This window comes from Mastigoproctus giganteus, chromosome 10 (genome assembly GCF_048544385.1).
Source record: "Mastigoproctus giganteus isolate SK-2022 chromosome 10, ASM4854438v1, whole genome shotgun sequence".
Classification (NCBI taxonomy): domain Eukaryota; kingdom Metazoa; phylum Arthropoda; class Arachnida; order Uropygi; family Thelyphonidae; genus Mastigoproctus; species Mastigoproctus giganteus.
The window spans coordinates 100,298,646-100,312,306 of record NC_143584.1 but is presented as its reverse complement, the minus strand read 5'-3'; the positions used below and the strand labels follow the sequence as shown (position 1 = coordinate 100,312,306).

The 13,661-nt window shown below is 35.9% G+C and overlaps 1 protein-coding gene across 2 annotated transcripts in view; it reads left to right on the top strand.

The window, feature by feature from the left end:
- ACC (acetyl-CoA carboxylase) overlaps positions 1–13,661 on the top strand; it is a 1,497,654-nt gene that overhangs the window by 483,701 nt on the left and 1,000,292 nt on the right. For both annotated transcript variants that reach the window (XM_090383551.1, XM_090383552.1), the window contains 2 exons: positions 4,046–4,196; positions 11,576–11,679. In XM_090383551.1, coding sequence (XP_090239677.1) covers positions 4,046–4,196; positions 11,576–11,679 — 255 coding nt within the window. The remainder of the gene's footprint in view (positions 1–4,045; positions 4,197–11,575; positions 11,680–13,661) is intronic.

Here is a 13,661-nt window from a genome sequence, read left to right as displayed (position 1 = left end):
AGAAAGGAACAAAACAAAGCTTAGGGAATATTCCATGATATTCTCAACCATCAGATTATATCCATAGCCTTTAAATGTGCATGGAACAAGCGTAAGCATTAGCCATTATCAATCCACTGCAGGATGGAAGCCTCCTCAACAATTCATGTTGAGGGTAGTGGACAATAATCTGCCATGCTGGTCCAGGGTGGGTTGGAAGATTTACCATATTTGTCAGTCAGGGCCTTGAACCATGGTCTACTCAAAGAGCATGTGCTACCGCACTCCCACTCCTGACCACTCGGCTACAGAACAAATCACACTTTATTCAATATGAGAGCCAAAATGAATTGTGAACCTGTTTTACATTCTCTCTCTTGTACAATTTAGTAATTCTATGTTTGAGACAAAATCTGGAAAGTGATTTTTTTTTTTTTTTTGAAACTCCCAAATGTTAAAGGCAATTCTGTAATATACTTAGTACATATATGGGTTAAAGGTTTAGAAGACAGAAAATACTTGTTGAAATTAACTTGTGATTTTGGAATTGGACAGAAATTAATGTCAACTATTGCTGAACATGTTTGAACTTGTCTTGAAGGCAAAAGTTACAGATGGTATATTAGAATAGTACTAATGAAAGTATCTATAAAAAGGCTGCAGCAGAAACTGAGCATATATGAGACAGGGTGGGAAAAATTTGTAAGAGATGGGTCATTGATTAATCTGACTGTTTGAGAGGTTTTAGGTTGCCACCCCAAATGTGTGCACAGTATTTCATGGTAAGATTAATTAGATTTGTACATAGAGAGAGTTGTTGTTTGGAAGAAAAGTAACATTGAGAGTAAAAAAAAAATATATATATATAGCACTTTTTTTTTTGGCATAATGGAAGCAATATTTGCAATGTTCTTATGCCAAGAGAGAGCAGAAGTCAGGGTTATTCCTAATAGAGGTATGTAATCTTGTTTAGAAATCTGAGTATTATTGAAGATAAGCATAGGAATAGTAGACTCTATTTTTCAAGATATAAGATAGGACTGAGTTTCAGAAGGATTGAAGTTAACCAGGTTTTCTTCATTTCATTGGTGATCTCCCCATGGAGATCAGCATTTAAGGAACTGGTGGTGATGTTCAAAAAGTTGAAGATGTTTGTGCAGGAAAGATTTCTCAAAGTGAAAGGTGGAATAATGTAGTGTAGTGTATGTCATCAGCTGAACTATGGATAGGATTTGTAGTCAGTGGAAAGAAGGTCATTAATATGCGAGGATATGAGTGGGAGAAAGAGCTGAACCTTGAAACACGCGGACATAAGTGGGGAAGGTAGAATGCAGAATGCCATCTACCATCACCTGCAGAGAGTGCTCAGAGAGAAAACGAGATGCTAATTGCAGAAAATAGTTGACAGTCATAATATAGGAGCTTATTTAAAAGACTTTCTTGCCAGATACAGTTAGAAACTTTAGAAATGTAAAGAGCAACTGCTTGAGTTTCATCAAAATTTTTACATTGAATTTGTCCCAAGACAAATAACATAAGCCAGTATGCACCAGTTGATTGACAATGACTGTGTCCATATTGGCAATCATTGATCAGATGGAAGGTTTTGAGATTGGTTAAGAGTTAGCACTTGATGTATTTCTCCATCACTTTGCTAAGAGTAGAGTTAAGTTAAAATGGATGGTTTGTGGTTTGTTAAAATGGAGAGATTTGTTACCTTTTATTTTAGAACTGACCTAATATGGGCAAATTTTCAAGCAGAAGGAAAAATGGCAGTGGAATAAGAAAGTGTAAAAAGGTGACATAGAACAAGAGCAAATTCAGGGGCACAGGTTTTGAGAACAAGTAGAAAAATGGGAGAACAAGTGGACTATCCATCAGGACCTGTAGTTTTCTTAGTATCAAAATTGTTAAGAATTCTTGTAACATCCTTCTATTGGAAGACCATAGGAGGCTTTGAATGGAGTGTTTTGGGTATAACAGGAGATAGTTTTTCAAGATTCAGAATATAAGAATTAGAATAAAAATAGGACGCTAGTAAATTGGTTTTTTCATTAGCTGAGGATGCAATGCAATGAAACCATCTAGTTGTAACAAATTTTGGGTATTGATGGACAAAAGTTTCAGCTGATAGCTTTAGCAAGAGATTCGATGGAGATGTAGGCCTGCAGCGAACAGACCTTTCCAGCTCATCCTAAAGATGTTGTTCATTGGAATGCCTTACCATTTGGATAAGAAGCAGGTTTTCTGCTGAGCCTATTGAAAATTGAATTTGGGATGATTAATATCTATTTTACATTTGTTGTAAGCTTTATTATAGATAGAAAATGAAGCTGGGGATTTTGACTCGAACCAATTACAATATGCTGTATTCTTAGCTCAAACCATGGCATATTTATTGGAAAACCAGGGTTTATTAGATAAGAGTTGAGATTTTAGAGTACACTGTGGAAATAAGGATTCTATTCTTACAAGAATAATTTCACTGACATGATCTGAGCAAACATTGGGACCAGGAGATTTAAAACAGAATTCCAACCAAATGAAAGAACAGAAATAGTGCAGAACATTCCATTTTGCATTCTTATGATGGTGCATAAAATGAGGTTGTGAATGGCCTCCATGTGTGTGTGTGAGAGAGAGAGAGAGAGAGAGAGAGAGAGAGAGAGAGAGAGAGAGAGAGAGAGACTTCGTTGCAGAAAAGACCACCACCAAGTTGTAATCTAAGGTTTCCAAAGGACCACTAACAGTTGTATACTTTGGGCTGTTGTGAGAAAAGATCAACTGTATTGGATGTGTGGTTAGGAGTATCTGGTATTCTGGTAGGTAAGAATACCAGACAATCTTAGGAGATGTGAAGTTGCTGGAGCTTTGCTCTGCTGTAATCATTCCTGTTTCTTAATGCATTTTTTATATATTCTTGGAATTTTATCTATTTTATAATATTTAACAACTCACCGTTACTGTTGTTATGCAAAGCTTTCTAACAAAAGAAAATGATTCAGCTTGAATATTTCCTATTTGATGAATAAGTCCTTGGAAATGTATGGAAAAAATTCTTGATCTGTTACCTACCAGCCTAATTTAAAATCTATCTTTTGCCATCAACAGTTGAATTTTATCAGCTGGTCCATAAATGCTATGAATTCCAAAGCATTCCTTGAATCACAAAATCAAGATTTGGTAGAGTGGTTATGTTTTGTTATTTATCTTAAATTGCACACAAATATGGAGGGTTTATATAATAAAATGAAATTGACAAATTTATTTCATAGTCACTCACTTGCTCCCTCTTTATTATTTATTTTATCAACTATTTTACCAATGAGTCATTAACAGTGTTTACTGAGGTGTCATTACCACTGAAACAGCTATCGAACCAATCAGACTTCTTTGAATAATTGCACTATAGTATATTTTGGTAGGTATATTTATTTAAAAGGAGATTAATGATTAGCAACTCAATAATTATCAACAGTTTGCTCCAGAACAGCAACTACCATAATAAGAAAAAGTATTTTTTTTAAATGGTTTGATTATAATGAAAAGCTTAATATGCATTTATTGAAATTAATAAGCTTTCATATCTTTGACATACTTAGAACAGGAAGAAGCAATAGATTTGTTCCACTCATTTTACATTACTTAATTTTTTGAGGTGTCTGGCAAGAGTAGTTAGGTAAAAACTGTAGATGCTTGCTTGTTACACAACACAAATTGTGGTCGTATATAATGGTCTTTTTTGTGTAGTATTAAAAATAATATGAATGATATCAATTCAACTTTTATTTTTTTAAATTTTATTTGAATTTAACTTAATTTTAAGGCATTTTTTATATTGATTATAATTAGACCTGCCTGTTGCTATGAGATCTTATGCTTGATTTAGAAAGACACTTAGAATTCCATGAATGGGGAATTATTTTTATGTGATGGTTATTTTAATCTTCAAAAAGTTTGTTTTCAACATTTAATTTTTTATATATTATTTCCTTATATATATTTTTTTGTATATATTTCCTTATTTATCATATTGAGAATGCTAATAATTATATTTAATTTATAGGAATTTGGTTGTAGCTCTTAAGGAACTTTCAATCCGAGGAGACTTTCGGACCACAGTAGAATATCTTATTACTTTATTAGAGACAGAGGATTTTCAAGTAAATAGAATTAACACAGGGTGGTTGGATCATCTTATTGCAGAAAGAATTCAGGTATTTGTTTTAAGAAAGAATTATTTACTAGATTATTTTTTTAAAAAAAAGTCTGTACTGGTGTCATATTTTATATATAAACTACTTTGGTCAAAATTAAAATCCTTTCTCACTTACTCAGACCACCATAAATAGTTATGTTGTATGTTAGGCAATCTCTGTTTTTCCTGCACCCTTTAGGCTTAATGCCAAAGTTTTCAGATGATGCAAAGGTTGGCAGGGTGGTTAATGACAGTACTCAGGGTGAGCTACTGCAACAAGATCAGGAAAATTGAGTTGATGTGCTGAGAAATGGCAGTTGAAGTTTAACATTGACAAATTCAAAGTGCTGCATGTGGGTAGCAGTAATCTCAGAGTAACTTATCAACTGTGTTGTACTATGCCCGGGATAGTGGAAAAAAAAAAAGGCTTAGAGGAAATTGTGCTGTCAGATATGAAATTCTCTGATCAGTGCAGACAGGCTGCCAGGACAGCTAATGGGGATTTGTCAATGATATACAGAAACTTTACTAGCAGGGATAAAGAAGTAATTATCTCTTTGTATAAGGCCATGGTTAGGCGGCATTTGAGTATTGTATAGAGGTCTGGAAGCCTCACTTTAGGAAGGAAGTAGATCTGCTGGAATCAGTGGAGAGAAGGGCAACCACATTGGTGAAGGGAATAAAAGGGTGTTCTTAACTACAAAGGCTTCAATTCTGCAAATTGCATTGAAAGGCTTCAATTCTGCAAATTGTTAGGCACCTGCGGGGTGATATGATTGATATTTTTAAGGCCTTGAATGGATCAAGTAAGCTGAATGTGAATGGCATTCTTCCTCTTGCTGAGACTACACACATAAAGAGGTATAAATGAGGAAGGATTGTTGCAGGATAGATGTGTGGAAGTTTGTTTTGAGCCAGTAAGTCGGTTGATTGATGGAACATGCGTCCATCTGTAGTAAAAGTGGATGGTTTGAATAAATTCAAGGAAGAACTAGATTCTTGGAGGGTATGGATGGGCGTTCTACCCCCACTATATAAACTTGCTTTTTTGCATCATTTGTCACTACTACTACTATCTTCTTTTCTTATATCTAAACTTTGTGCAGGGATGGAGTACCATGCAGCCATGAGTGTGTCACACAGTTCCTTGAGATTCAATGGAGGTGTAGGCCTGCAGCAAACAGCCCTTTCAAGCTCATCCCAAAGATGTTCTTCAATAGGATTGAGATCCGAGGACTGAGCAGGCCACTGCAGCAAAGAAAAGTCATTGTCATGTTCCTGGAACCATTCCATTATGATTCGGACTTTGTGCAACAGTGCATTATCCTGCTGGAAGTAACCATCTTTCTGAGGATAAACTGTCAACATGAAAAGATGCACTTGGTCAGCAGTGATGTTTAGGTACGATGTGGCATTCAGACGTGAATCTATTGATATCAATGGACCCAACGTGTGCCAAGAAAACATTCCCCACACCATAACACTGCCCTCACCATCTTGCACAATAGTCGTCAGGCATGATGGGTCCATGGATTCATGTTGTTTTCACCAAATTCTAAGCCTTCCATCAACATGATGCACCAGGAACTTTGGCTTGTCAGACCAATCAACTGTTTTCCAATCCTTGATAGTCCAGTGCTAGTGTTGCTGTGCCCGCAGGAGGCATGCTCTCTTGTTCTTCCTTGCACAGTAGTCATCAGACATGATGGGTCCATGGATTCATGTTGTTTTAGCAAAATTCTGAGCCTTCCATCAACACGATGCACCAGAAACTTCGACTCGTCAGACCAAGCAACTGTTTTCCAATCCTTGATAGTCCAGTGCTGGTGTTGCTGTGCCCTCAGGAGGCATGCTCTCTTGTTCTTCATTGATAACAAAGGTACGCAATGTGGCCGTCGGCTGTTGTAGCCCATTCGCAACAAAGTGCGACTAGTGGTCCAATGCAATATTTCATTCTGAGCACCAAGGTTGTATTCTGATGTGATGTGCGACATTGTGGCCTGTCTGTTTGCTTACACAATTCTAGCCATCCTCCTCTGATCTCTCATCCAGCAAGCGATTTTCTTCCACAGGAGTGCCATTGAGAGGATGTTTTCTGTTCGTTGCACCATTTTCGATATGCCCTTGAAACTGTGGTGCATGAAAGTTCAGGAGAACTGCTGTTTCAGAGATGCTTTGTCCAACACTTCTTGTACCTACTACCATGCCACATTTGAAGTCCATTGGATCACTCCCTTTCCCCATTCTTGCTAGGGTTTGTACGCTTAACTGATACAAGAAAGGTTGTTCTGCTGCATTTATATCCACAACTGTGTTCATGTGACGCAACATGAACATTGTGGGACAAACCATCTGTGTGCACAGCAGTGGTGTACCTAATAAAGTTGCAGCACAGTGTAGCTGTTTAATGCTATTCCAATGTTTTGGAGTATATATAAGAAGGTCATCTTGAGAGCAGGCCACACCCTTCTTCAAGAAAAGAATTCTTTTCATCACTTTATTTATTATGAAAACCCTGCACTGTTCTTCGCTTCCCAGATATGGGAGTTAAATTGTACCTAGGCCACATCCTGCTGAATGAGAAGTACTGTACTTGTAATATTCACATCATAATGGTATCTGATAGTATCTGCTATTAAGATAGAGTTTGGAGAACAGTTTGCTCCATGTAAGTATTTAATGTATTTTCTCAGCATTATTTTGTGTAAATTGTGTGGAACTAGAGGCGTCCAGAGGCGTAGCTAGGTTTTTCGTGCTCTTGGCAAATTCGTGGTTCTGTGCCTTTTTTTGATAATATAAAATCAATATAAATAATAATAAGTACAGTCAGACCTCTGCTAAACGAACTTCTTTATAGCGATTTTTTTCTATTTAGTGAATTTTTTTGAATTCCCTCTGGTATTTAAATTTAAAATAGTTTCCGTAAAATGAAGAAAATTTTCTATATAATAAATGGATTACAAGCTGTACCCGTAAAACCTATCCAACTACCTGTCCCTCATACTGAGAAGTCGAGCTGGTTAACTACTTTCTCTGTATATGTAGCCACTCGGCAGATCAAGGCATATTTCACATTTGGACAATAGGCTCTAGTCAATTTTCTATTGTAAGCACTTTGTTAGAGATTCAGTAGAGAGTGGTTCCCCTTCACCCTGACAAGTGGTCATCTGTTTAGTGGAAGTGAATCATCTACACTTTGCTATAAATTTCCCCTATTTCTGTTTAGATTGTCGGAGTAGTTGAATATTCAAATGACTCTGACATTTTGGACAGTTAAAAAAAAAAAAAAAAAATCTAATTTAAGAACTAGTTTAAAGAATTATTGACAATATCGATGACAAGTGGAAGATAATGAGGGCATTGAAGATATTAAACATTCTAAACATGAAATGTTGGCAGCATTTGAAAATTCGTCGGGGCCTTCAGTGTGCAGAAAATGTTCTTAAACATATACGTATTTGAGCATTAAAGCAAAAGAAAATTTTTTTTAAATGATTGATGTACATCAAAATCTGGTGTACAAAAAAAGATAGCCATATATTTTGCGAAATAATTCTTAAGTGTAGTAATATTGTGTGCATTGTGTATATATGAAAAAAAATCGTTTCTTGATATGTATCTCTTTAAACATTTATAAAGTTTTCATCCTAGTGATATTTATTTGAGCCAATGGGAGAAGAGGGCGGGACAGTTACATCACTATGAATGTACAGGTAAATAATTACAATTTGTATCTTCCATTGAAAGACTGCCTCCACAACGTTCACCAATCTCGTGCATATGCTTCACTCTGTAATACATGACCACGCATGGCATCATTTGATGTTCCACTGTAATGTTAGCTGATGAAGGGACCCGATATAGTTTGTATATTTGTAAATAGTTTAGTATTTTGTAAATATTTATATAGTTTGTATTTTGTAAATATTTATATAGTTTGTAAATATTTTAGTCCTGATCTTTCGGATGCAACAGTAGTCCTCATGTATTATGGAACCTGAAGCAAAAGGCCTTTTCCTAACTGACCTGTGTAAAAGCAGGTAAATAATTACATAGTGATATATATTCCACATTGAGAATGCCACTTGGTGGGGGGATGGAGTAACCAACGGGAGAAGACGGATGTGGATTACGTGGTACAAGTGGGCGGGGCAATTACATCACTAAAAATGCACAGGTAAATAATTACATAGGTCATTTCCTGATTAGATATTGATCATAGTGGTTGGGTAAGGCACCACCTGAGGTTTCCCATATCTGCACCAGCAGTACATCTTGTGATAAACACAGAACCTCTATAAGAGCCTGAAAAGTGTTGTGTTGCATGTGTAGTTTAGTGTTGGGTTTTGTTGTTTGTGCTGTTTTCATGGCCGCAGATCCCCTAGTGGGACTTCATGTTGCCCGCCACCACCACTGGGAGGTGAGCCAGGCTGTCCCTAGTACTGTGGCTGCTCTCCATCGGGGGTGGTCACCTGAGCTTCCTGATGGAGAACAAAAGAAAAGAAAAAAAAACATGAGTGAAGGAGATAGCTAAAGGATGGAAGTAAAAAGGAGAAGGAAGAACATCAGTGTGTTTCGACAGATGTCTTTTACTTAGAAAAGATTTGACTTACTCCATCATATCTGTACATTTTACGTAGAAAAGTGCATGTGGGGGTTGACGGGCAAAGCCCCCTGCTCACTTTGCCTGCCAACTCCCGCATGCACTAGTGTATTATTAATAAATTAATTGTTTGCCCACCAACCCCCACATGCACTTGTATATTATTAATAAATTAATTGTTTTAAATGTTATAAAATTTATTTATTCCCACTTATTTCTGATTTATTCCCCATCTTGTACTGTATTTCTGAATTTTGAATTATTTTTAATTCTTGAAAAGGTCATATTTTTTGCAAGCGAACAATCGATTTTGTTATATAGAAGTATGATGCGGTACTGACGTCTGCTTGCTTCTTTGGTGGCATGTCTAAAATTAATTGGGCTTTCGTTGTTTTATTTAAATTATAAATCACAATAATCATGATTACCTGTTTATATAGGAAGTACATAAACACTATACACATTATTTATTACTTCTAACTTATTCAGTATCATAGAATGTACACAATGCCTGAATTGAGAACTGTTATCCATTCAAGCATGCCCTGATGAAGCGGTCTCTTGATTGGTTCCTTCAAAGTTGTGCTCTGGATGGCAAATAGATCTATGCTGCTATTCCGTATGTACTCAGATTTAAGGATACATTCAGGCTACAATCGCATTCTGAAAACATGCCATTTGGCTAAAATTAATTTTCACCCTGCCCTCTGCTCTCATCCTCATGCTACATCATCTAGGGCACCATTACTTCAGCTGGCCTAGGGTATCAAAGTAGCTCGGCATTGAACTGATGTGGCCTATCAGTGGCGCCCTTCTGATAACAGTGCCATTGGCACCTGCCCCAGTGCCAAGGAATTCCTATGCTACTGAACAAGTTACCTTATTCACTGATCTAAGATCCAAAACAAAAAAAAGGTTCCCATTAGTCCTTTCCTTAACAGTGAATGATGAAATCCATGGGGATGTAGAGGGATCATTAATTCCTTCCTTCTCAAATTCATCCATTACTTCTGCAACTTGTCTTTAAATTTGAAAGGAGTTTTTTATTGTTTAATATGCTGGTTTGTCTGTGGTGATATGTATAATGCCTGAAATATTTGCTGGGAAAATTTCTGACCTATCTTGATAGGCTTGGTAAAGAAAATCCGTTATTTTTACTTTATTTAAATTGAGATTTAGATTTTCTCAGGTGACTGTAGCAAGCTTTTCAAAATTGTCCTTCAAGGATACTGATTTAGCATTAATATCAGTGGTACAATAGATAACTTAGTTGAGTCAACTTGTCCTCTTTGTATATAAATAGGAATTTATATACAAAGGACAAATAGGAATTTGTCCACTCAAATAGTAATTTAAATTTATTGTTACAGTATTGAAATTGTTTTCCTTTTTGAAATTGAATTTAGATTTTGTTTCAAAGAGTAATTCTTTCCCTAGAATAACGCGGGTATCAAAGGGATCATTTACCACATAAACATTGAATGTTATTTTATATAATGTTTATAATTAGGAAATCTCAATCCCAGAGGAACAGTCTTGGTTATCCATTTCATACCTCCTTCCCCCAGTTAGTTTGTATCTTAATAGGTACAGGTAACTTTGATGTAATAGATTGATCCTTAGAGAACAGAATGTATCAAAAGTTGTTTAAAAACTAGTGACTTTGGATCACCAATGTTAGATAAAGCAAGACAAGAAATATGTTTAATGGTTATCCTGATTGATCGTTGTCTTCCATTGAAAGATTGTCATGATTGCCTAGATGGTCATCAGACGCGAAGCATGCGCAGATGAAATATTTTGTTGAACTTGTTTGGGCTCAGTTTCTGACTCAAGGTTCTGACTCAAGGTAGATTGCATGATGCATTCACTCAGTTTATCTTGAACCACTTTAGTTGCTTTAAAATTGCCGGGATCAATATATGAATGCTTGCATTCAATGGTAAGTGGGTCTACAAATAGCTTTTATTTACTGGTGGAGAGTGCTCTCTGTAGAACACTCTCCACCAGTTATTTTTAAATGTTCTCCGATTTGTCCACCATTTGGCCTTCAATTTTATGAGTGAACAATTCTTCAGGGCTCTCTTGTCACATTCTGTCAAGTTTGGAAGTTTCTGAGTCATTTTGTGATGGTTTCAGCATCAGTGTACCTCCATTTGCCGATCACATTACCATTCATTGACCCAGTGATCTTTAGGGCCAATGAAATATCATGTACACACCGATTGCTTATGTAACACCCTAATATTACTCTACACTGGAAGTCTCTTAACTCCATCAGTCATGGCATCTTGTGAATGCAAGATGCCATGACTGATGGCATCTTGCATTCACAATCATACCACTGTTTCCTCATAGGCCTATGAGCATATTTATAGTTCTGTCTGACATGTGGTGCTTGGGTAGGATTCTACTAATTATTAATGGAGTGGTGTTCAGATGTTAATGATAGGACGCGTATACATGTTATGGGCAAACACAAAATTATATACATGAAAATTGTGATGCTATATGATGTGAAATGTTTTAAATTATTTTTGAAATCTATGCTTAAAAATTAATTGAGAACAGTTGATATATTAGTTGAGGTAAAAAATCAATTTGGTCATTGTAATACTTTTCATATCAGCAATGGAGAGAGGTACATGGACAGGGTGGGGTGGCGAGGCTTCATTCATCGACCCATGGAATAGTGGAACGATGACAGATGATGATGAATACTTTTCATTATTGATTTTTAGAAATCTGTTATTATTATAAAAACAAATTACATAAATTATACTTCTATTTTGCAGGCAGACAAACCAGATACAACTTTAGCAGTTATTTGTGGCTCCTTGCATGTGGCAGATCGCATTATACTGAATAATTTCCATAATTTCCAAACTTCATTAGAAAAGTAAGTTTTATTTTTGTTGTTTCCATGTGTGCATGCATATGAGTTTAGAACAGCATTATCTATTACATAAAAAATAAATAAAATAAAAATTTTCTGTTTATACTCCATTTGACCAACCGACTATGTTACTATACTAAGTAAAAGTATAAAGTACTATAGTATAGTATAGTATAGTACTATATATTGCTATAGTACCTACTCTATACTAGCCATATCACTTGGTCTACTTTCTATTAATTTTATTACAGCCATGTTCAATACTTTTTATTCATCTACGAACTGTTTTATTTTTTATATATCTTGTGACTTTAGTTTGGTAAATTCTTTTTATTCCAACAGCATTTCTACATTATAAATATACTGTCTCTTTTCTATCACTACTCTTATGTATCTCTATGCTCTTATTTATTCAAAATACGACTATAGAGTTCACTATTTCCATATCTCTTTCTACTTCTTCACAGCTCTCTATCAAGTCTGTTATGCTGCTATAAATTGCTTTATAATTCAAATATAATGCTACTAAATGACACTGACTTGAATCTGTAAAACGTCTTTATTATGATAAAATAAAATATATGCATACTGATTGTATAACTATATATTAAAATGTTAAAACAAAATAAAATAAATGTTGTATAACATGAATAAAATTCAATAAAATATATAAAAATTAAAAGCGATAAAAGTTGTTTAAAATCACTAGAACCACTAATACAGGAGCTTTTGACAGCAGTGGCCGCCTTCATCAGCTATAGTGGTAGCAGGATGACCGACAATCTATATGTACCACACATCTCAGCAGGTCTGCGACATGAACTATGGTGTCTGCGCATGGTTCACTTCTTGTGCATTGGAACTGGAAAATGGATGGGCCACTCTAAATCGTTTGTCTCTTCGTAGGGTAAGGGCTTCAAAGAGTGGATGAATGCAACAGCCCTTATCCCTATTAAGACTGTAATGCTCGGATGAACAGATTCTTAAACTCTCTTTAAAAATTACAGCTGTGAATTACAGGCTCTGAAAAAAGCGATAAGTGTTTGCCATTTTATTTACCTAATTGTTATTTTATATTGAACTTTATTATAAGTAGCCATATAGTTATAGTTACGCTGGTTATTTTTATTTTTAATATAGATAAAGAGTTTTTGTAGATTACTACTTAATATACGTAAAACCATTATTTCGTTCGAATCATGCAGCCATTGTTTTTGTGTAGAGTGGTAGGGAATTCAAATTTTTAATTGTGCTAACTAGGTAGCTCTAACGTATAATTATATAGTGTAATATGCATCACTGCATTTAGGATTTTACTAGATAGCGTAGTATTGACAATTAATTAATTGAATTTACTGATCTTATTAATTTAAAATATCATGCCCCAGACTAGAGCAGCAAAGCAACGGGCACAAAGTGGCAGGAGTGCTGTGACTCGTGCGAGAACTGAGGGGGAGGCGGGCGATTCTCCAATGCATCACAGCCTAAAAAAATGTGCAACTTGTGAAATGTTTGCCGAACTCTCTGGAACAGAACATAATCTAGCCAAGGAGGATGTCTTTGTGTGTGCCAGCCAGGTGCAGAAAGAGTCTAGAAATTAGGTATCAACTCAGCGTTCTACTGGACGTCTATGAGAGCTTAAGGTGTAGGGTAGATGCTCTCGAAGAAATTAATATGAGGGGCCCGTCAAGTTCTCAGCTGCCCAACTCAAAGCCAGAGCTCACTCCTGGGCATCAGGCAACACAACGGAAATCTTCAAGGCAGAATGCGCTGGTCCCAAAGGAACTAGTTATTGTTGGTGACTCTATTGTCATGGAGACGGGGAATATATTGTGTTAAAAGGATAGATGGAACAGGACCAAGGTATGTCTGCCAGGGGCAAAAGTTGATGACGTTGTAAAGCATATATCATCTTTTAAGGGCACAAAAGGTGATATTGTTGTACCCATTGGCATCGATGACATTAAGAGTAGGAAATCTGAAGA